General features: G+C 36.8%; 1 protein-coding gene across 1 annotated transcript in view; it reads left to right on the top strand.

Moving 5' to 3' along the window:
• Positions 1-23159, top strand: part of LOC145675775 (tonsoku-like protein) — a 149531-nt gene that overhangs the window by 50208 nt on the left and 76164 nt on the right. Inside the window, exons 8-9 of the mRNA XM_081746456.1 lie at positions 1260-1374; positions 3266-3417. Of these exons, the coding sequence (XP_081602582.1) occupies positions 1260-1374; positions 3266-3417 (267 nt within the window). The remainder of the gene's footprint in view (positions 1-1259; positions 1375-3265; positions 3418-23159) is intronic.

A 23159-nucleotide genomic window follows, 5' to 3' on the forward strand; every position in this document is an offset into this window, starting at 1 on the left:
CTTCATACTCATTCATGGATATGTGTATCCTTCAACCCGCTCCAGTTTCGTAACGATCGAAAATTGGACACATGTTCATAGGACATTTTCGGTTTATTTTCACTTGTAGAATCACCTCACAAATTATATGGCATTACTCCTGAATAACTCTGTATAATATAAATAACTTGTAGTTGATCTAGTGACTCACGCAATCTGAAGATTAAAATGTTAACAAGAAATTGCAACAAACTTGTCTGCACTGCGTATGTATAAACTGAAGCATTTTACTGAGTTATAACTCTGATTCCTGAAAATACCTTGGACTTGAAAGATTTCAACTCTCTCGTGGAGCCTTGTTCACGCAAAATAAAACTAGAACAATAAAGGCAATAAGTACATGAAAAAAATAAAAAGCAAAAGACTCACTAAGGTACAGGAAAAAAAAAAAAAACGCCATGTCGTTTGCTCTCCTCCTTTAAGGCTATTCTTTTTATTTCGTGTTTTTGTTACTTGTACATTTTATCTTTTGTGAACAAGGTTCCACGGGAGAAGAAAAAATGAAATCTTTGAGTTTTACGTCCCACGGATATGCCGGTTAGGCTAAAGGAGACGGTGATGATGAGAGTTGAATGAAATGGTGGAATGAAGAAAGTGGCAGGAAAAGGGGAGAACCCCGAGGAAACTCCACGCACACTGTGTTTGTCCACCACAAAGCTCACTTGGCGCGAGTTGGGATCGAACCAAGGACCCCATGCACCAGAGGTGAACGCTCTACCACGAGCCACCGCGGTGCCGTTCCACTGGAGAGTGGTAGTGTCAAGTACAAGGTATTTTCAGGAATCAGACTTAGGAGAAATAAGTAAAACTGGCAAGTACTCGAGTACTCGTAGGAATAAGTAAAACAATCGTTAAAATTTCTGAGCGTGTTACTATATTGTCTAAACTGAAGCAGATTGATTTCTATGTAACACTTTTCAGAAGATAAATCTTAAGTGGTAGATAAGTAATGTTAAGTTAGTAATCGGATCGTTCCCTATGTTGGTGGAAAAATGGTAAAAGAAAAAAAGAGATTACGATGGCAGAATCGCTGAGTACAGTAGAATAAAGATGCGTCAAATGCTTGAATTTAAATTGAGTAGAATATTTTTAAGTTAAAATGAAGCTTGAAATATGTCATAAGAACTAATACTGCTTCAAATTTAGTGCAAACACTGATTCTAATTTTGTGAAACTCGTGTTAATTTTCCTTTTCTTCTTTTGCGTCTTCTTTTTTCCAGATTCATTTTAGTCTTTCAGATTTCCGTGCAGCGAAACATAGCCTAGGTAAAGCATACAGGATGAAAACGCCCGACGAAGCTGATATGAAACTGATAGAGAAGAACTTAAAAAATGGTGTGTATTCTTCAAATAGTGTTTTTGTTATTTTGCTATTGAACAGTTATCATTCAGATGTTGAATTCTAAGAGGAAATATTACATATTTAGAAATGGAAACTTTACCTTCTATTCGAAAATAAAAAAAATAAACAAATACATTAAAATAATAATAATAATCATAATCATCATCATCACCATCATCATCATCATCATCATCTTCTTCTTCATCATCTTCTTCTTCTTCTTCGTTTCATTGCTCTCTGGCTGGTTTATTAATATTGTCAACTGCGGTGCGAGACTGGTAACATGTAGGTGGGTTTTTCTCTTTCTGTGGATTCCAATTTTCGTAAGAGAAATGAATAAATTTAATCCTCACTTCCTAATTTGTTTAAACGCGGCTTCTTAAGCTTAATTCAATTATTCTTTATTCAAAATGAAGACCTTACTTTGAGTGTGGATAAAGAAATTTGGGGTCATAGGTGGGTTGACATAATCTTTAACTTGAGATGACACAATTCAAGGGTAGAAAGCTTGTGTTTTTTACACTTCTACGAATCAAATTCCCACAAACTTAATTTTTCTACAGATTACTAGCGTCCGGGATATATATATATATATATATATATATATATATTCTTTTTTTCTTTTATACGAGAGGTAGGTGACAAACTATACAAGAACCATATTTACTATTATTTGCTCTCTAACGTTAAATTGCCATTCTTTGAGCTGAGTTACCTGGAACTGTGCGCAGAAATGGCTTGTCATAATTAACTTTACACTTGCCATTTTGTGTTCTGCTAACAACAGTATTAAGTTTGAATAAAGAAAAAAACAGCTTTCTTACAAGGCTCGCTAGAATATTTATTATAAAAAAATAAACTAGAAATGTAACGGTTTCGGAAGTATAGCACTTCCTTCCTCAGAATACACTTTACAACTGAAATCAGAAATAAAATTATATATAATAAAGAAAGGAGATCATCACCTTGGTAGTGATTCCTGATTGGTGGGAAGAACTAATGATCTCCTTTCTTGTATATAATTTTATTTCTGATTTCAGTTGTAGAGTGTAGTCTGAGGAAGGAAGTGCTATTCTTCCGAAACCGTTACTTTTCTAGTTTATTTTTTATAATAAATATTCTAGCCAGCCTTGTAAGAAAGCTGTGTTTTTCTTTATTCAAGATGGACACAAGGCCATATTATCATAATATCCATATTAAGTTTGTGATTTTCCTGAGACCCTTCTGTAATATAGGTAAATAAAACTAGAAAGAAATACCATGCTGTAGGTTCCATAGAAAATCTTAAAAGATTATTGCTATTATTATTATTATAATTTATTCTCTATCGGTGGGAATTTGACGAAAATTCATAGTCGAATGAAGAGCTGTGACAGGACCTGCTATTGATCTCAGTTGCTAGCTTACCATTCCGTTGCTCCAGTCACTACCTCACTGCCTATTCGCCTAGTTCAGACCACATGAACTGTACCATAAGAGTTGTTGTGCTTGAATTGCCCAGTGTCAGTAGTAAATATTTACAACAGTAACGGCTGAATTATATGAAAAATAAAGGAACCACCGACCAGCCAAATAACTGGATGCCTGAGCACCAATGCCCAAACTGAGTGATTTGCCAAGAGCAGACATGGAAAACATTATTTGCAAGTTATGTTACTATATGTATGTTTAATTATTATAATTAAATAAATTAGTTTATAGATTAGTTTATGAAGCCTAAATCCATGTTCAAGTCTAGTACTCTATAAGATTTTTTTTGTTTTTCTCTAATTTATTTTTGAATAATTACGTTTTGAAGCTTTTTCTAATCATTTGGAGTTATTTTGATGAATCAACTATTTTAGATTCGCACAAGTCATTAAATGGCTTTATTTATTTTTGCAGCTATTCGCTTGTGTGAAAACGAAAACAGACTGCTTGAGACTGACGATGACGATTATGAGACAAAAAAGAAACTGTACGAGCAGATGGGCGACTGTTGTGTATCGGTGAATAATTTTACTAAAGCCATTGAATATTATCGGAAAATGTTGGAGGTAAGTACTAACATCTCTATAAAACAATTTTCTTTAGTCACTAAAACTATAGACTTGCAAGTACGAGAATAAACTTATCCTTCGGGTTTACGGACCTCAATTTAACGGATTTAGGAAGCAACGAACAAAATCTGCAGCAGCCGATTCAGATTGAAAGTCTTGATTAAGAACTAAAAATGTTGAATTCAATTTACTATAGTCTATATCGACAGTGTACCATGTATTTTACACTGATAAATTGATTAAAAGTACAGTACTGTGTTATTATTATTATTATTATTTCTTTCGTAATGCAAATGTGAATATTAGCCACTGACGGACAGTCGACAACATCCCCTTTTAGTCTGTTAAAACGAGGGATAAGCGTGCTTGAAATGACCAAAAGAAAAAATGAAATGAAATCTTTAACGTCCCACGATTATGTCCTTTAGGCTAAGGGAGACGAGTATTAAAGCAAGTGAATGATAATGGAAGAATTGGTGGAATGGGAAAGTTGGAGGAAACGGGAGTACCCCGAGAAAACCCACGGACACAATGTCCACCGCAAACTTGGCCGTAGATCGAACCAGCGACTCCACACACTAGAGGTAGGCGCTCTATCATTGATCCACTGTGCTTCCGACCGAAAGAAATGTAAATATTAGAACCAGAGAACGTATTTAAGAAACGCGTAGGTTGAACGTTACAGAAACAAAAACCCAGGAATGGATTCTCTCCTTTGCCAATTCAGTCGAGTCAAAAATGTCTTTATACATGTTCACATTGTGCATTATGTATAGTGTCCATAGCGCGAGAGACACGAGTTCGATTCCTCATGGAGCTCCTGACGTTGAGATCTGACGTTAAGCTGTAGATTCATGTCTCATACGGCCTCGGTGCTGAAAGGAACGGTAAAGTCCATATCAACCAACCAGCAGGATGTTCATAGTTTCTCCAACAATTCAACATTTTAATATAAATGGAAGGTAACATTTGCATCTGTACGATTTGTGACAAGAGTCCATATTGCAATACATTTCTATATGTACGGCATTCATTGCACACAGTACGCCTAACCGATAGTCAATCCCATGCCGTGAGTTGTGCAATATTTCTGGGGTAATACGTCGATTATCTTGTATCAAGTTGTCCAAATAGGTACACGTGTAGCATAAACTAGTATCCTTTACACATCACGATGATGTTTCGGCGACCGTGATATTCAGGCTGTAGGACTATAGGGCCCAATCCACCTACCAGGAAATGTCATCTTCAAGAAATCTTAAATACGTGATTCTATAACAGATCCACGATTACATGATTCTTTTTTATCCGAGTGTAAAATGCATTTTTAACCAGCATTTACATGTATTTCTTCGTAACATTTCCCATTTTGTGTGAGAAACACAGAAGCTAAAACATTCAGAATTCATTAATTTTCTTTTTTTATTTTGCAACGAGCAATGCTCTTTCTATGCAAAGATCAGCCAGGTGTCCTCCCGACATCTTGTCTCCAGCGAACTGTTGATAAGGCATACTTAAGTGCGTTGGAACAATAACATTTTGTGAATCTCAAAGCGGAACTGGACAGTACACCAAATCAACGATAACACATTCAGAATTACCAATTTATTGTTATTTTTCGAACTGTTTTCTGTGTATCGTTAACCTAAAACATTTATCAACTCTGTACATTTTCCATTGAAGTTAGTTGAAAATATTTATAGAAGACTGTGAACCGTGAAGAATCATTGCTTGGAGGACAAGGAGCCACAAGGAATGGAGTTCACTGTAGTTTTAGATAATCACCAATCCCCCCTACGCCAGTGACTCTCTAAATTATATTCGTTCTTGTGAAATAAATATCGGTGTATTTAAGTGATTCGAAGTGTGGCATAATAATACTGATAAAATATTAAGTATTTTAGTCATCCATTATGTTAATATCGCACTTATTGTGTTAAGTGTTCGTATTATATTTTCATATATATTGTTCTGGATGTACACAATAAATATTCAGTCAGGTAACGTATTTGTAGTAGTTGTTCTGTGTCGTTGCATGTACATCTATCGGTTTGAAGAGAAAAGAATCTTAGCCTCTCCATATTTAAGATTCACATCGACAGTTTTTTTTCTCTGTATTACGAGTGTTAAAATGCCGAATTCTCCAACCACTCAGGTTACTTTTGAATTTTCTTTTTCTTTTAACATACTAGCTTCCCGAATAGAGGTTACTTTGTCCAAATATATTTTATTTATTACTCTTCCATATCAGTTCGCAATTTTAAGGTTACTAAAAGTATGTGAGTTCGACGCTCATTGAGCGTTCTTTTTCCGAGGACTGGGAAGGAGTAAACGATTACAATTCCCAGTGCAGCGAAGCGTTATCTTGCTGGAATAATCACTGTAGGTTTAGGTGATACGATGTTCTCCAGCATGTCCAGACAATTACTAGCTGTTAATGTTTTCATTCTAAAAAGGAAAAGACTATTAAGCTGCAACAGACATTCAGTTTTGATCTCTGTTTCTTATTTCGTGACGATATGAGGATTTTAAACCCCTTATTTTTACGTTATTACCTGCTCATTTTCTGAGAGATGTGTAAAGCAGCTAAGTCGGGAAAACACGCACGCTGCAAATATTTAAATGTCCTCATCGTCACTACTTCTTGGTCGCAAATGCAAAATGAGAGATACGGTCTGGCACCAAAGACGTCATTAACTGTATTTTCTACGTATTCAAGTGCAGTCGCTTGAGCCAAATTTGGCGCACTGTAGAATAGGGGATTCGAACTTCACGCAAAATACAACCAGCAGACTTCGAGGGACTTCGTTCCTTCGCTTTCTGTGGAACCTCCACACTCTTCATTTACAGATGTCCATCCCATCCTGAAGAAAAAGCACGTTCCCGGTCTCCTTGAATTTCTATAACACACAACAATGATTTTGAATTAGGTGGTCTTCATCTCTAACCCCTCCTGAAATTCCACTGTAGAATAATTAATCTTATGTAACCAGAGAACACTGAGCCTTCTTCTGCGCTGATATATTTTGTTTTCTCTCTCTCTAGCAGTCAAGCAGTTGCAGCACCTTTTATACCAATGAAAATCTCCAACTGGAATAAAAGGAAGTAACTACAATTTTCTCTATGCAATGATTTTGCAGCCTTAGAACGGGTGAGGCTCTATAATGTAGTCACAAAGTCACACGCCTTCCCAATTAATACAAAAAACAAAACAAGAAAAGACAATAATAATAAAAATAATAATTAAGAAAAAATGACCTTTAGTCTTGTATACGAATGATAAGTGACTGAATAAAATAAGTTAGCAACGCTGAATTATCTCTGAGAGACACGATTCTATTGCTTAACGCGATCAGAACCATATGATTTCTCTGGAATCGAATCCAAGTACGCAACACAGAAATCATTTAACTTTGATATGAGTTGAGTGATGAATTGTTATGAAAATTACTATGTAATAGCTAAGTTACAACTTCTTTATCTTTTTAATCTTTTGATAACCTTAAAATATTACTCTTTCGAAATGTATATAGTAAGCTATTGTGCATTATAGAGGACTTACCATTAACGAAGAACATCTTTCTGTATGAGTTTTAAGAACTTAATAGAAATCGCAACGATTGAAAAACGGATAACTTAAAAATCTCGTGGTTTGTTACAAAAAACGTTTTATGGGTGAAATTCTGATTTTGTCTGAAAATGAGGTGCAGGAATAATGTGGCCGAGATATGGATATTCACACAGAGCAAGAAAGTTGATTTGCTTCTCTGAATTATCTGCACCTGTCCCTTCCTTACAGTTAGAAAATCTTCAGAAGATGCATTATTTATTCATTTATTTATTAGTTTAATATCCTACTGCCATCCCTTCAGGGTAAAGAAGATGGATGATGGAAGTGAATGATTATGAAATATAATACTTAGTAAGAATGAAAACGGGAAGGAAATGGAAGAACCTCGATAAAACTCACAGATATGATATTGTCTACCATAAACTCTCACGGCCTAGGATTGCATTCGGTGGTTAGGATAATTCCTATGTCCACCTTTCAAATTTCTAGCTTGAATAGTTTGGCGTGGACGTTGATCGGTCAGTCACCCAGAATTACTTCTCGTACATATTCGATTATGATGCAGTGCGTTCTTTCTTTGACGTTTCCCCACAATACTTACTGCTTGGATTAGATGATCTTAGTTTTAGCTCCGAGATTATATGAGATATGGACTACAGCTTAACGTGGGGTTCGAACCACATGAATTCCCACTGGAAATAGAATCCAGATCTCTCGCGCCAAAGGCGTGTACGGCAACCATATAGTCATAAGAGAGTTCCTACTGCTTCGGATTGAAGTTTGTCAAAAACGAGTGGTGAATTAACTCCATTCCCGATTTAAGTATAGCAAGTTTCATTGTGATATAAAAAAAAGTTTTGATACAATGTGGCGATTTGTTTCTTTTTCTTTTTTAAAAGACTTTTCTACAATCGGTACTGCTTGGGATTCAACACAGTTAATAATAACAGATGAATTAACCCACCTCCCAAGTATAAAGAGATACCTTTCACAATAATTTTCAGGAAAAAAAAAATTAATACAACATTGGGTATATTTTCTGTTTTCCAAATCTTCCCTTGTTTAAAGTTAAAGTTAATAACGCTTGAATTTACAGCCCGCTTTCCGATTTTATATAATATAATATAATAAAATTATATCCAGTTGTCCAGCTTGCGGGGATCAAGTTACCCAACGCGGCCTGCATGGCCTCTCATGCATGAAGAGCATTGGCAGGAACACCAGACATTCATCTGTTAATGACATCATTTTGCGAGCCCTCATAACGGCAGGAATTCCTTCCATTCGTGAACCGTCAGGCTGTTGTCGTTCTGATGGCAAACGACCTGACGGCATGACATTAATACCTTGAATGAGAGGCAAATCACTAGTTTGGGATTTTACATGTTCGGACACATTTGTCCATTCAAGCCTCCCATTGACTATTATGAATGCTGGAGAAGTTGCTAGACGTAGAGAGGCAGAAAAGGAAAGGAAATACAACAATCTCCTCGACAAATTTATTTTTGCTCCAATAGCCATCGCGCCAGTGGGGCATGGGGTTCTAAAAGCCTTGATTTTATCAGAAAGATAGGCAGACGCATATCTATCGTTTCTGAAGATGTTCGTTCAGCATCCTTCTTAATACAACGTATATCCATTGCGGTACAATGAGGCAACGTTTCGTCAGTTCTTGGTACGTTGCCGCCTGGAAGGGAACTGGAGGAAATATTTCTTCTCTAGTAGAGTAAAGCGGGGCAAAAGGGAGCACTTAACTTTTCTCAAATATTTCAACTAATAGTTAATGAGATTTTTCCCTGAGTACCAATAAGGGTCTGACTACCTTTAACTTCGAACGTGAATTTGTAAAGCGTTTCTCGTTCTGTATGCATATTCGTAAACCAAGTTGTTCTGTATATGGATTGAATACGCGTTTATTCGAAATAAAAATAAATAAATGTTAAAAAAATAATAATATAATATAATATATAATATAATATAATATAATATAATATAATATAATATAATATAATATAATATAATATAATATATAATATAATATAATATAATATAATATAATATACAGAGTGTAATAAAAAGATACGGCAAAATTTCAAGAGTAGATTTCTTGTGAGTAGACAAGCAAGAAAGTTCATGTGACCATATGCCGGGAAATGCATCGTTACAGACTTACGGCCATTGAAACGCCTGACGGCGTGAAATACATTTTGGTCGCTCATCAATGTGATTCAATTTAAATCTCATAACTCAGCTCCTAATTAAGCTGGGAAGATAACTTTGGTATCAATGTGTTCCTGAAGGACAAAGCTTTCCGCCGATATGCATTTTGAGTATGTGGGGGATACCATGGCGGACAGGGGAGGATAAAGTACGTGCTTTTTCGTTTTTTGCCTCAGGATTTTGATAATGGCATTCCTTCCCCCTTGGGGATACATTCATAAAAATTTTCGTATGGAGCAATGAAATAGTCCAGTATATGGTAATACCCTGTATGTGTACTTGTTACTTATATAGGGGAAGAAGGGGGAGGGCAAGTTTGGTCATTTTTTTGAGTCTCAGTTTGAAAATTACATTTATTTTCAGGGCGACTCCATATAAGACGTCTACACTACAAGTAAACATACAGGGTATTACCATATACTGGACTACTTAATTGCTTGACATACCAAATTTTATGAGTGTACCCCCAAGGGAGAAGGAATGCCATCCCCAAAATTCTGATGCAAAAAACTAAAAAAGTACATACTTTACCCTCCTTCGTCCGCCGTGGTTCCCCTTACATACATAAAATGCATATAGGCGAAAAGTTTCGCCCTTCCTAGTTTAATTAGGAGCAGAGTTATTGAGGTTTAAATTGAATCACATTGAGGGGTAACCAGGATGTATTTCACACCGTAAGGTGGCTCAATGGCCGATACATTTCCTGACATAAGGTCATATGAACTATTTTGCTTGTCTATCCATAAGGAATCCGCTCCTGAAATTTTGCCGTACCTTTTTGTTATACCCTAGATATACAGGGTGGCTCATTTTAATCCTTCCACGAAAATATCTCGAAAACTGTTAAAGGTAAATGAACCGAACAAAAATTCAAATAGGAAATGTGGTGGGGCACATTGAATGGTATTATTGCGGTGCTCCCTAGGGCCACCCTTCATGAGGGCACAGGGTCCAACTTCAAAAGTTTAAATGGAAACATGGGTCGAATGATATCTCGTTCGGTAGATCTTTAAAAACTAAAGAGCACTGTGGCAAAAGATTTTCATATCGGTCACCGGTTTCAAAATGGTGCCTGTATCAGATAAAACGTCTAGTACCGCTAATAGGAAAACGGTTGGTGATAAATGAACAGAACAAAAAGTGAAACAGGAAACGGGAATGGAGCACGGCGAATGATGTTGTATCGGGCCCCCCTTTCCCCCCGGGCCGCCTTTCATGGGAGATCAGGGCCCAACTTTGATTTTTTAAATGAAAACATGGGTCGAGTGATACCTCGTTCGATAGACCTTCAAACACTAAACAGTACTGTGGAAAAGATTTTTCAGATGGGTCAACGTTTTCAAAATGGCCGCCAAGATATTGTACCTGTATCAGATAAAACGTCTAGTACCACTAATTTGAAAACGGTTAAAGATAAATGAACAAACAAAACTCGTATAGGAAATCACAGAGGAAAGTTATCATTCTACGACTCGAGAATAACGCAACGGAGAAAAATATAATTTAAATAAAAGTACTAAAATACCAAAATTATCTTTCCGATCTCCGTCCGTAAATGGTGAAGCGGGAATAAATAGTAAAAACTCAAATTAGAACCCCACTTTTACTTGCAATAGGTATGGTTTGTGTGAAACATTGTGTACAAATTTCTGTAATTTATGAAAATAAGGTGAAATTCGGTTTGAAGGTTAACACCCATTTGTATTGTAAAGTGTGATTTGATGTGAAAAAAAAAAAAAAGAAGCAACTGAAATGCGAAGCAAAGGTTTTAATAATACATTATTTAATTATTATGTATGTTACGTTAATTATTTCCATATTAATGGCATTGGACGTTTTATGTGATACAAGCACCATGTTTTGGTGGCCATTTTGAAAACGGTGACAGATATGAAAAATCATTTACCACAGTGCTCTTTAGTTTTTAAAGATGTATCGAACGAGATATCACTCGACCCATGTTTCTATCTAAACTTTTGAAGGTAGCCCTCGGGGGGCACCGAGACAATATCATTCGACGTGCCCTATGTCATTTTCCTGTTTCACTTTTTGTTCTGTTCATTTGTCTCCAACAATTTTCATAGTGGTACTAGATGTTTTATCTGATACATGCACCATGTCTTGGCGGCCATTTTGAAAATGGTGACCGATATGAAAAATATTTCGCAACAGCGCTCTGTAGTTTTAAAACATCTATCGAACGAGATATCACTCGACCCATATTTCCATTTAAACTTTCGAAGTTGGGCCCTAGTCCCTCATGAAGGGTGGCCCTGGGAGGCACCAGGATAATACCATTCGATGTGCCCCATGGCATTTCTTATTTGAGTTTTTGTTCGGTTCATTTATCTTCAACCATCTTTGAGATATTCCCATGGAAAAATTAAAATGGGCCACCCTGTATATATATATATATATATATATATATATATATATATATATATATATATATATATATATATATATATTTAAATCCCTGTACCAATATGGGGACCGTCATAAAACGTATCCTTTTTGCAACCGGTACAACGGCTGGAGTATAGAAATTTGTTTTTGGATATATCGTCTCTAGACATTGAGGATGACACCATAGTCAACTTTTTTTGTTCATAATTGATGTATTTCTGCCTGTTCCCAAACTGGCGTTCTTCTGGAGACAATTCACTCAAGTACCTCTTCGGAGTCCAGTATAGATGCTTTTTTGCGTACAGTTTCAGGCAATTTCTGCACCCATTCAAGCAGAAGTACCAACGTTTGCTTGGGCGTCCAAGTAGCCTTATAATGAAGCGGACTTCCGGCGAAGCTGTGTATAGATGTTTTACGCACCTCTAGTTAGGGCAACAGATATGTATGTATTTATCTGATGGAGCGACGAGCTCTTTATTCTGTTCCTTCAGCTTTTTACTATATACAAGGAGTATCAGGCCACCCGTCCCAGGTACTTTTCTCGCCTCGTAGTGCACGTAGACACTTGAAACAAAAAATGAACTACCAAATCGTATGTGAAGAATCAAATAGTGGTGCCTCCGTATCCAGTGGCGTAGCGGGAATACTTCCACGGGGGATCAACTTCAAAAATTTTAAATGGAATACTTCTACCGGGATCAACTTCAAAAAAATTATATGGAAAGTGGTATGAGTTTCGATTTCTTTGGAAGTATTATTGAAAAACAAGCAATTTTGCAGGAAACACTTTTCTTTAAATTCTACGGTTTGGCATCTATGTGTGTTATTTGTTGTTGAATTGCTATCAGACCACCCGTTCCACTCATTTTTCTCAGTTCGTACTTCGTAGTGCACGTAGACACTTCATACAAACAAAAAGAAATTAATTAACAAATCGTATGTGAAGAATCAAACTGTGATTCTTTCATATTCAGTGGTGTAGCGAGAATACTTAGGCGGGGGATCAACTCCAAAATTTTAAATGGAGAGTGGTACCAATTTCGATTTATTTGGAAGTATTATTGAAAAGGAAACAACTTTTACAGGAACATTTTCGTTAAACTCTACGGTTTGGCATCTACTGTATGTATTATTTGGTGTTGAATTGCAACTAAGAACAACAGCTTTAGTTGGTAATGACTCCAAAAGAACATCAGATAGCACATGTTCTATTGAATAGTTGTTGAAAACTCTTTACAGAATTCAGTATCAAACGTTAGGGCATATCTCGTCTACTTATCAACAAACGGAAACAATATTATAGGACAGTACTAGTTTAAATTTCGGAATCTGAACCAATTTAAAACAGAAAAACAGAGCAAAACACTCTGGTTTTAAACTACGTATGAAACAAATTTGGATGTAAAGTCCAACAACATCCCCCTCCCCAAAAAAATCAAACTTACGAAATCACTGCCACTCTCTTAGTCTTCTTAACGTATGTAAACATTTTAATAAATCACTTTTCGGAACTCATTGCACAAACAGTTGTTCAAGAATAGTACATATAAACAAACTGAAGATAATAAATAAAATAAATAACATGAACTGCAAGTTCTGAACATTCTCACAAAATATCGTACTCCCCTCCAAAAAAAAATAAAATAAAACTCACAATAACTGTTCAAAGGATCGTCCAGCACGTGCGATGCACATTCGAATGCGCACCGGGACATTGTAGATTGCTCTTAACACTTCATTTCCTCTTAGTCCATGGCAGACATTATAGATCTTGTTCATAATGTCTTCCCTTGTAGTAGGACGCTCTTGCTAAACCAGCTCCTTCATACGTCCCCAAAAGAAAAATCGAGAGAAGTCAGGTCCGGAGAACGAGCTGACAAGGAAACGGCCTCCTCTTCCGATCCACCTGTTTGGAAATAAATGAGCAACAGTTTGTCCGGCAACTGTTGCAAAATGAGCAGAGTAACCGTCTTGTAATTACATTATTTCATGAGTTGCTAATGAGACCTCTTCCAAGCGCTCACAAAGAACATCTGACAAATAATTAGCGTATCCTACTTCTGTTAAAGTACCTTCGAAGAAATAAGGACCAATTTGGCCTCCCACTATACCACGTCAGACATTTAGACTCCAAATATGTTGATTGTCAACTTCACGTACCCAGTGAGCATTCTCGCTGGACTAGTAGTGAGCGTTGTGTACGTTGACCTACATTAATCTTGAAGGTCGCCTCATCCGTACACAGAATGTTCTAGTGAAACATGGGTTCCTGGCATTCACCCATTGACAAAACCCCAGACGGTTATGGAAATCTTGTTCTCGGAGTTTTTGGTGCAGACGAACATTATAAGGATTTAACGCGTTATTGTGCAGAATCCTCCAAATCATTAAGTGGCTCATAGCAGCATCCCTAGCTAATCGTCCTGTTGAGATTTGGGGAACCATAAGGACTGCATCAAGGATGTCGGGAGACCGTTTATTCTGCACATGACGCCTGATCTGCAGACGCTGGTTGTGGTGAGGATGGACTTGCCCAATCCTTTGCACACAAAGTGCCGATCAGATACTCGTGGACGTTTACGGACAGATAGTCAGTGTCTGTGACTATGTAGTGAATTCAAATCGGTTAAGGGCTACGTCCATGTGACATACCTTTTGGTATGCCTCTGAAACAAGATGCGCTACATCGTATTCGGATGTCTTTACCCCAGCATTTTTGCGCATCCACAGTGAACAAGCATCATTGTATGCGTCTTTAAATGGTTTCATAAAACATCTATCAGTGAGTTGAGTCTTGTGAGTGATATGTGGAGAAGTACTGAGCAGTGAATCCTGTGATTCCTCGCACACTTAATCACTTTCAATTCTTTATGCCTGCCATGTCCACCAACAATTAGCAGAACTGGGATGTCAGGGGAAGGATGACAGAATTTCACAAAGTGTTGCAACAAAGTTAAAAAAAGTATCACTCGTTATCCAATCAGTACTTTGTGCTACAGCAATACTCTCAAGTGGAGCATCAACAACAGTCCCTCACTCATTCTCTGGCGCGGAAATACGACTATGAAGAGGGGTAGTACAAACTGACCAGTAGCACTCACGCAGAATATCAATGTTATATTCCGACCTCTTTCGCCCGACGTAGGATTGCCAGGTTTTGTAAGCGAGAAATCGGGACACCAATCTCACGCTATATAGCCATTAAGATCACGGTTCATACTCATTTGGCAAGAATCAATTATACCTGTCTTTTCCAGATTAGTAGCTACTTACAATTTTCAGGTGAGACATACTAGTTCTTGCGGGCTGATTTTTTTTTCAATCTGAAGAACAAAAACAGGCGTCCTGAAAGCCTTTCTCGGGACACTTAATTCTTTCATTGAAAACCGGGACGTCTGGCAACCCTAGCCCGACGTCAACTTGCCCAGAACTCGTTTCCGTTTTTCACATATCACTTTGGGATTAACATGAACACACGATACACCAATCTCATGAGCGTTCAGTATTCGTGCTGGTGGAAAAGAACATTTGTTCATCAGTGTGCACTAATTTGTATAGAACTTTGCAATTTGTTCCTTATTGAAAGTTGTTGTTCACAATATACTTACCGGCCGCCGTGGCTCAGTGGTAGAGCGTTCACCTCTGCTGCATAGAGTTCTTGGTTCGATCACAGCTCCGCCAAGTGACGTTTGTGGTGGACAAATACCGTGTGTGTGTGTTTCCTCCAGTTTCTTCCGTTTTCTCCCACTTTCTTGATTCCACCATTTCATTCATTTCTCATCATTGCCGTCTCCATTAGCCTAGCCGGCATAAGCGTGGGAAATAAAACTCAAAGATTTCAATATACTTGTAGACACAGGTGTTCTAACAAATAAATTGGGAAGTCACTTCTTAAACTCGTATAAAAACCATTCACAACACCCTGTTTGTCTTTGTTGAATCTGTCATTGATATTTAGTTCTTCAGGTAAGTCAAACTAGCTTCAGGTATTCTTACCGTGATAATGACATTAAACGATCAGCTAACTGTTTCACATTGCATTTCAGCTCTTTTGCATACATATCGGGGAAAGTATTTTCTCAATTCCTAACTTACGCGCAACAGGTAATTTCATTCCTTGCTTTCGCTGTGACAGTCTGTGTTGCAAAGAAGTATTTGGGACACCAAATCTATGTATCAAATGCCATGTGAAGCAGTTAGCTGATTGCTTAATGGCATTATCATAATAAGAATACCTGAAGCTAGTTTGACTTAATTGAAGAACCAAATATAAAAGCATCACCATTTGTTGTCTAAAGTGTATATGTGCACTACGAGCCGAAAAAACAGCCTGGGACGCCTAATCTGATACACCCTGTATACTTTAAAATTTCTGCAAAATTCCTGAAATGGGTTAAGTGAAATAACATCTGAGGTTTGAAACATTTCTTTCAGTTTCAAACAGTGTTCACTTCTTTTAAAATAAAACGTTTACTTTCCTTTAAATGGGTGAATATGCAACTGAGGTAAACTGTATGGCGTTTTTTCTCTTCAAATGTAATTTTCTGTTATGTAAAAGTAAAGCGTTGACTTTCATTTATATATCTACAGAATACTTCAAAAGTGCTGTAATATACAATAAATTGGTGAAACTGAATTTGCGGTGAAAATGTGTGAAAACAAAATTTCTACAATTTTAAACATTATGTTCACTTCTGTATATATTAAGTGTTTCCGAGGTTCCCAACGTAGTTTCGTTGGGGTGAAAATCTGTGGCCATAGGAAAAATTGTTGAATATGCATCTCAACTAAAAGTTCATAAGAATAAAAGTTTAGCAGTTTCAAGCGTAGGTTTCAATTAAAGCGGGTTGCAGGACATTTTAGATACTGTATTTACGTGAGTCTAAAACGCCCTCAAATGTGAGACAAAAAAAACCTACTCGGCATTGACTTTTAAGAATGAAAAAGATAAATAAACATGTGAAAACACAATGAAAATGTTTCATCTTCCATTTTCAGTTTCCAATTTCCGGATAGAACAATTTCCCATTTTTCGGAAAATGTGGGTACTCCTAGTACACATTTTGCACAGAATCATGACTAACGAGATTAGCTATCTCCGGCAAAACTCAATTGTTTTCTGCTGTAAATTGGGCCTTACTGACAGTGCAAAATGTAAGCCTAAACTTGCAAACTCGAATGTAAGACACATTTCGATTTGGGGGCTGAAAAATAATTTAAAATGTGCGTTTTAGGATTGCGTAAATAAGATATTTGAAAATGAAGGGAGGATAAGACAAGACGCTCAGCCATTCACGATATTCCAAAGGAAAACTACATCCATTTAAGCTGCGACTTTTCCTTCCCCACGATCGTGAATACAAACTAGTATTGTGTGGTCATTTCTTGAACATAGATAAGAATATTGTACTATGTTATTAAAACATATAAAGAAAGCAGGTTCATGCAAGTTGGTGCCCTAGCACACTACGTCTTGCTCATACTAAATACTTGAACACCTGATTTCAGGCAAACTATTGATCGTCAAGGAGCCCGAGGCTTACTTTGAGTTCGATGAACTACGCTTTCTGGGAGTACGGTTAATCTCTGTTGTAATGCAGCGTATAGATTCGCGACGGGGTTCATCTTTGCACGAAAACAAAGGATATATAAGGGAAGCAATTTTCCCAAATTCTCCCCCCCCCCCGTATCCTTTATCATTCCGCTTCAAAACACGGGTAGAATTCAACAGAGGGCACATTGAACAAATGTGCTCCTATCTAGGATACGGGACTTTTTAGACACCCTGTAAACAAACTTCATATTTCTTTTCTTCTTGAAACTATTGCAATCCCCTTAAAAATTTTACCCTTATACGTATAGCTTTACTACGAACTTTAATATTTAACTATCATCCTCCGCAACAAAATCTACTTTTTTTCTTGACACACCCTCTTTAAATCAAACCTCTTTCATAGGGATGGACGCGAGACGAGAAGAAATGGAAAATTCTCGTCTCGTCTCGCAGCCTCAAATGTTGGTCTCGTCTCGCGTCTCGTCTTGTTTCGCAAATGTGAAGTCTCTTCTCGCGTCTCGCACAAAATTTTGAGTCTCATCTCGCGTCTCGCGCGGAACTTTCTCGCATGGTCTCGCATATATTCTGGGTCAAAATTTTGCAATGTGTTATTCTATGGCTGATAATGAATGATGGTGTGATATTCTGTCCGAATGCAGGTATTTGACCTAAAAGTCCCTTGGCAAGGTGAATCCATGGTGGTTTGCCATTGCTTTCCATGGGATGAATGTTCATAACATCCTAAGGAGACGGAACCTAGAGTTCAATATGGTATCCGAACTTGTGTCCCCTCCGCTCCAAATTAAAAGAAAAGTTGTGCTGGAATTTGATTGCTGGACCATTAATTTTCGTCAAATTAATAGCATAATTTACAGCAAAACCAGCATAAATTGTTGCTGGATCCAACATTGTTTTCCAGCTTAGAGGTCTCCAGCAATATTTGGCTCTTCTAAAATATCGTCGCCACTATCAACATTTACACGTTTTGGTTCGTTTCCTTGATGGGTGATTTTCCATTATAAAGATGTTTTTATATCACCAAAAGCACTTGTAGGCAAAAAAAAGAACTCCCCACAACACAATACGACCCAATTCTTTCGGTTCGTTCACGCTTGTGGCAATGTACCATTATCGCATTTTATCAACTTTCGCTTTTAACTTATATAGTGTTGCCAGATCTAGAAAAAAAAATACTGACAGATATAGGGCCTTTCCTACCATCTCCCACCAAACCTATAGGGTCATCCTACCAAACCAGTGTTTGAATTAAACTTCCGAACTAGAGGGGGGTGTTTTTGATAAATATATAGAAAGAAAATACTTATTCCATGTAAAAATATCATGTTATTTCTGCGAGCCGGGCCGGGGATAAACTTTGACGAGAGGGTATTTCTCCGCCATCCCCCAACATTAATCGCTAGTAGTAATGTGAAAAAACAGAAACAACAGAAATATCACATTTCGCAGCAATAGGGAGTCTTATTCGGTTTCCAGACCAAAAACAGAAGTTCATGTATTCGTGCGCGCCCGCGTGTGTGTGTTTGTGTAGCAAAATAAAGTCCTAAATCGATGCTGTAATAAATTTCCAATTTACAAAGCTTTTGTTTTTTAATGATGTTTAGAAACTAAAGAAGGCTTTAATTCTGAAAATCAACCTCGAATAATAATAAATCTCATAAAATGTCTATTGCCCCAATCACTTTTTTGTTCCTGGAGCCATTACAACAGCCAAAAGCGATCATTATGTATGACTAGCAGCGTTCACCCCGCTTCGCTGCGGTCACCCCGGAACGCAATAAACTTTGTTACTTAGATAATTTTTACTTTTTCGCTTTCAAGTGATATGATAAAAACCATAGAAGATTGCAGTAAATGTTAACATTATATCGCCTGTCATTTATGTTAACCCGCCCCGCTTCGCTGCGGTCACCCCGGAAGTTTTCGCTTTCAAGTGATATGATAAAAACCATAGTAGATTGCAGTAAATGTTAACATTATATCGCCTGTCATTTATGTTAACCCGCCGAGTGACACGGTCATGCGGGTTGCATATAAATACGTTTATTTTTACCTATGATGAACTAACAAAGGATTTGTACGTTATGGACACTTGAATGGTCAATTATCTCAAGACACTGGTAATTAAAAATTAAAGTGATATGATAAAAACCATCTAGGGTCCAAATCCTAATAACCCCCCAAAAATAAAAGAAATTGGTTCAGCCGTATTAGCGTGATGAGGTAACAAAGGATTTGTGCGTTCTCTTTTATATATATAGATACAAGATCATACGCGAAGACGAAAAGGTTAGCGGAGGACCGTGGAGCATGGAAGCTTCTCAGCTGCGGCAAGTGACCTGCCAATAAAGGCAGAATACCTATGATGATGATGATGATGTATTCTTTTACAAATAAGAGCTGCTTTCAAGAGGTTTATTTTCGAATTTTTGCTAAACTTGACAAAACTCCCTTTGGTTCTATACAAATCCACTTGGAGAACAGTTATGGAATCTTATAGTACAACTATTTGCAATATTTCATACTATCAATAAGAAATGAAATTTCAGTGCAGTAGAAACTATGTGCTTTTAAAATGTTCGAAATGAATTATAGCATTTATTTCCAGTAATAATTGTAAACTTTTGTAATTTTATTCTGTAGGTAAATAGGATTTTAATTTCAATTCTTTACGATAAAAAAATATTTTGTGAAATGTAATGGACATTTAGAAGGAGCCTTCTTTGCGAATTTCTCAATATTGATCTATGGAGCTAAAGAATATGTTTAGTGCTGTATTTCAAATCCGAAATATAGTTTGCTACAACATTTTGAAATAATAGTAATTACTTAATCTCTTAATGAATAGTTCTGCATTTCAGGTTGCTTATTATTAATTAACATACTAAAAAATACACTAACATACAAACAAACATATGTATTATATATGTGTATACGTTTGGTATTATGCTGATAGAAAAACCACAAAACTAGATACGTATGCACAAAAGAAAATATCCTGGCGATACAAGTGGTTGATGGAGAAATAATTCCAACAAATTCCTTCAAATTGGAAGCATTTCTTATAACCTATCAAAGGAATAAAAAAAAATACACTGGTAGTGATCAATCTTTGAGAAAGAGGAAATTCGCTGACACCTTTTTTACACCTGCTTAAAGTTCGAAAGTGTTATTATTCCTCTTGTTTACCTACACTTTTAATATCCCGCGCAAACAGCAACTTGCATGTCCTCTTATATCTCTTCACTCCTTTCATTTTTGTATCTTCATTCTCACAGAAATATTAATCCCATTGGGTAGAAAAGCATGATTAAGTAAGCAAACCCATCACCATCAACGTATTTCAGACTCAGACTTTGACTGTTTCTGATTTTGAAAACGCTCTTGAGTACATTATAAATAATTACTTTTACTTAGCACCTTATATATATCACATCGTCATTAAAAATGATATACAGCAATAACTTTCTTTAAGTACTAACATGTAACACTTCCCAAGTGTAACACTCCGATTTTGATAAAATTTGGGAGGTAGATGTTACACATGAAATAAATGAATACGTAATTTCTTCCTACGGAAAAAGTTTTAGGGTGCACAAGCCCCAACTCAAAATTTTGAAAGTTGGCGTTCGAAAAGCAAGAAGAAGTGGACCAAAGTAAATGAAATTATGCATAGATACTGTAGAATTAAAACGAAGGAATACGTATTTCGTATTTTCTTAAAAAAAAAAAACCCAGGTGGATGGGGCACAGACCTTTCCAAACCTTTGATTACGAAATATCAAAAGTGCGAATAAGTATATATTAGAAGTGCCTAAAGGATAAGAAGAATTACTACAACATTTTGTGTAGAGACAATAGGCAAAAAAATAAGCGAACATGTGTTTTTAGTTTCTGCGGAAAAATAGTGTTGGGCCAAGGCCCCTCCGAAGAAAGTAAATATTACAGCAGAAGCGCAAGAAAAAGTGGACCGAAACGAATGAAATTGTGTGTAGATATTGTATATGTAAAATAAAGCAATTCGTGTTTCCCAAGTGTCTCGCACTGATTTGCTTCAAATTTGCACATCAACAGTAAACAGCAAACAAATCGACACATGTTTTTATTTATGTGAAAGAACACTGTAAGGGTTAAAGGCGCACCCCAAAATACTATAAAAATAGGCTATGGGTAGAAGAAACTAGTATGAAAATAGTGAAATTTTACCGATAGATAGATGACCTAAAAGTAGGAATCAATACAGTGAATTTCGAATGTTTTGTGTTTCCGCCCTCAAAAGTTCAAGTTCAAAGACTGAAGTTAGCGCCCCCTAGCTACTTGCAAAACACCTATTGCCTTATTTTACATATACAAGATCTATGTGTAATTTCATTTGCTTCGGTCCACTCCTTCCTGCACTTCTGCTTTATTATGTACTCTTTTAGGAGAGGACCTTGACATCCACACAGTTCTTCCGCACAAACTACAAAACACGGGTTAGCTTATTTTTGTATATTGTTTCTTAACATACTTTCGTTGCGATTCTCTATGTAATTTAGGCATTTCGAAAGTATGCTCATTAGCATTTTTCATATTTCGTAATCAAATATTTGGAAGGGTCTTTGCCCCACCCATTTATTTCTTTGTTTCAGGAAAATACGAAACAAGTATTCCCTCATTTTACATCTACTAGGTACAATATCTGTGTACAATTTCATTCACTTCTGTCCACTTCATACTGCGTTCGAGCGTGAACTTTCGAAATATTGGGCAGGGGCTTTGGTCCCCAATAATTGTTTCTCCGCAGAAAATTAAAAAAAAAAAAAACACGTATTCGTGTATTTTATGTGTAGTATCTAACTGCCAAATTTTATCAAAATCGTAGTGTTACAGTTGTATCAAATTGTATCAAAACCGACAACAACATTGATTTAATAGGGAGTCAGTACTTTTTTAAATAATTTCCAGCACTTTTTCTTTCTTTTTGCTCGTTCGGCGCTTTCTAGCCATCAGCGCCCGGGACGACCGCCCCGCGCGAACCCTTCGAGCTACGGCTCTGCGGGAAACGGATCCGAGATTTAAGGAAACTAGTATAAAACGATTAACAATTTTCTTATAAATGGAAATAAAACATTTTTAATCTTCTGCCAGTAACTTTCGGCTTTTATTATGTGAAAGTGGCCCAAAGACGCCCAACACTGCTTGTAAAAGTATTTGACATCCCACACGATTAATATGTATGATAATAGTTGAAACAACGTATTATAATAATTATTTGCAGATAGTTACATGTATTCTATGTACAAGCTAAAAACGTTGTTACTTTTTCTTATCGTCTTGTATATTACTATATAAAATATTCTGTCAGTTTTTTCAGTTACTTTTTAATCATTGTTTGATTCCTTCATTCATGTTGTTTCTTCTAGCTTCCGAAACCGCGAGAAATCTCTCTATCTGCAAACAGAACAAAGTGCATGCACGAGCCAATGGTGAGCACAGCTGCCAACTGCGAAATGAGAACTTCCGGTGGTCCAACGCGCCTTGATATAGATAGAACTATACGCTCGACAAGCTATACGCTCGCGAGTGTCGCGCACCTGCCGATGAAACCCTGAACTGCAGTTATACAAAAAAAAGTTATCTCAGCACCGTTGGGACCACCAACGTCAATTTTCAAAGTTGATTTCTACGCATTAGTGATGGTGAGAGGAGACCGTCTAACACGGTTTCCCACTGGACGACCATATAGTGTCGCCTGATCGACCAGGTCGCCTGATGAAATGCAAATCGCCAATGTATGGTCGTTCCATCGGTATCAGGATAAATATATATATATATATATATATATATATATATATATATATATATGTGTGTGTGTGTGTGTGTGCGTGTGTGTGTGTGTGAGAGAGAGAGAGAGTTCTGCCATAATTCCATAAACCAGTGGTGCCCCCCCCCCTTATGTCCATGACGCACCCCCCCGCAATTGTCTAT

Source organism: Thermobia domestica, chromosome 18 (assembly GCF_964235325.1).
Source record: "Thermobia domestica chromosome 18, izTheDome1.hap1.1, whole genome shotgun sequence".
Lineage (NCBI taxonomy): Eukaryota > Metazoa > Arthropoda > Insecta > Zygentoma > Lepismatidae > Thermobia > Thermobia domestica.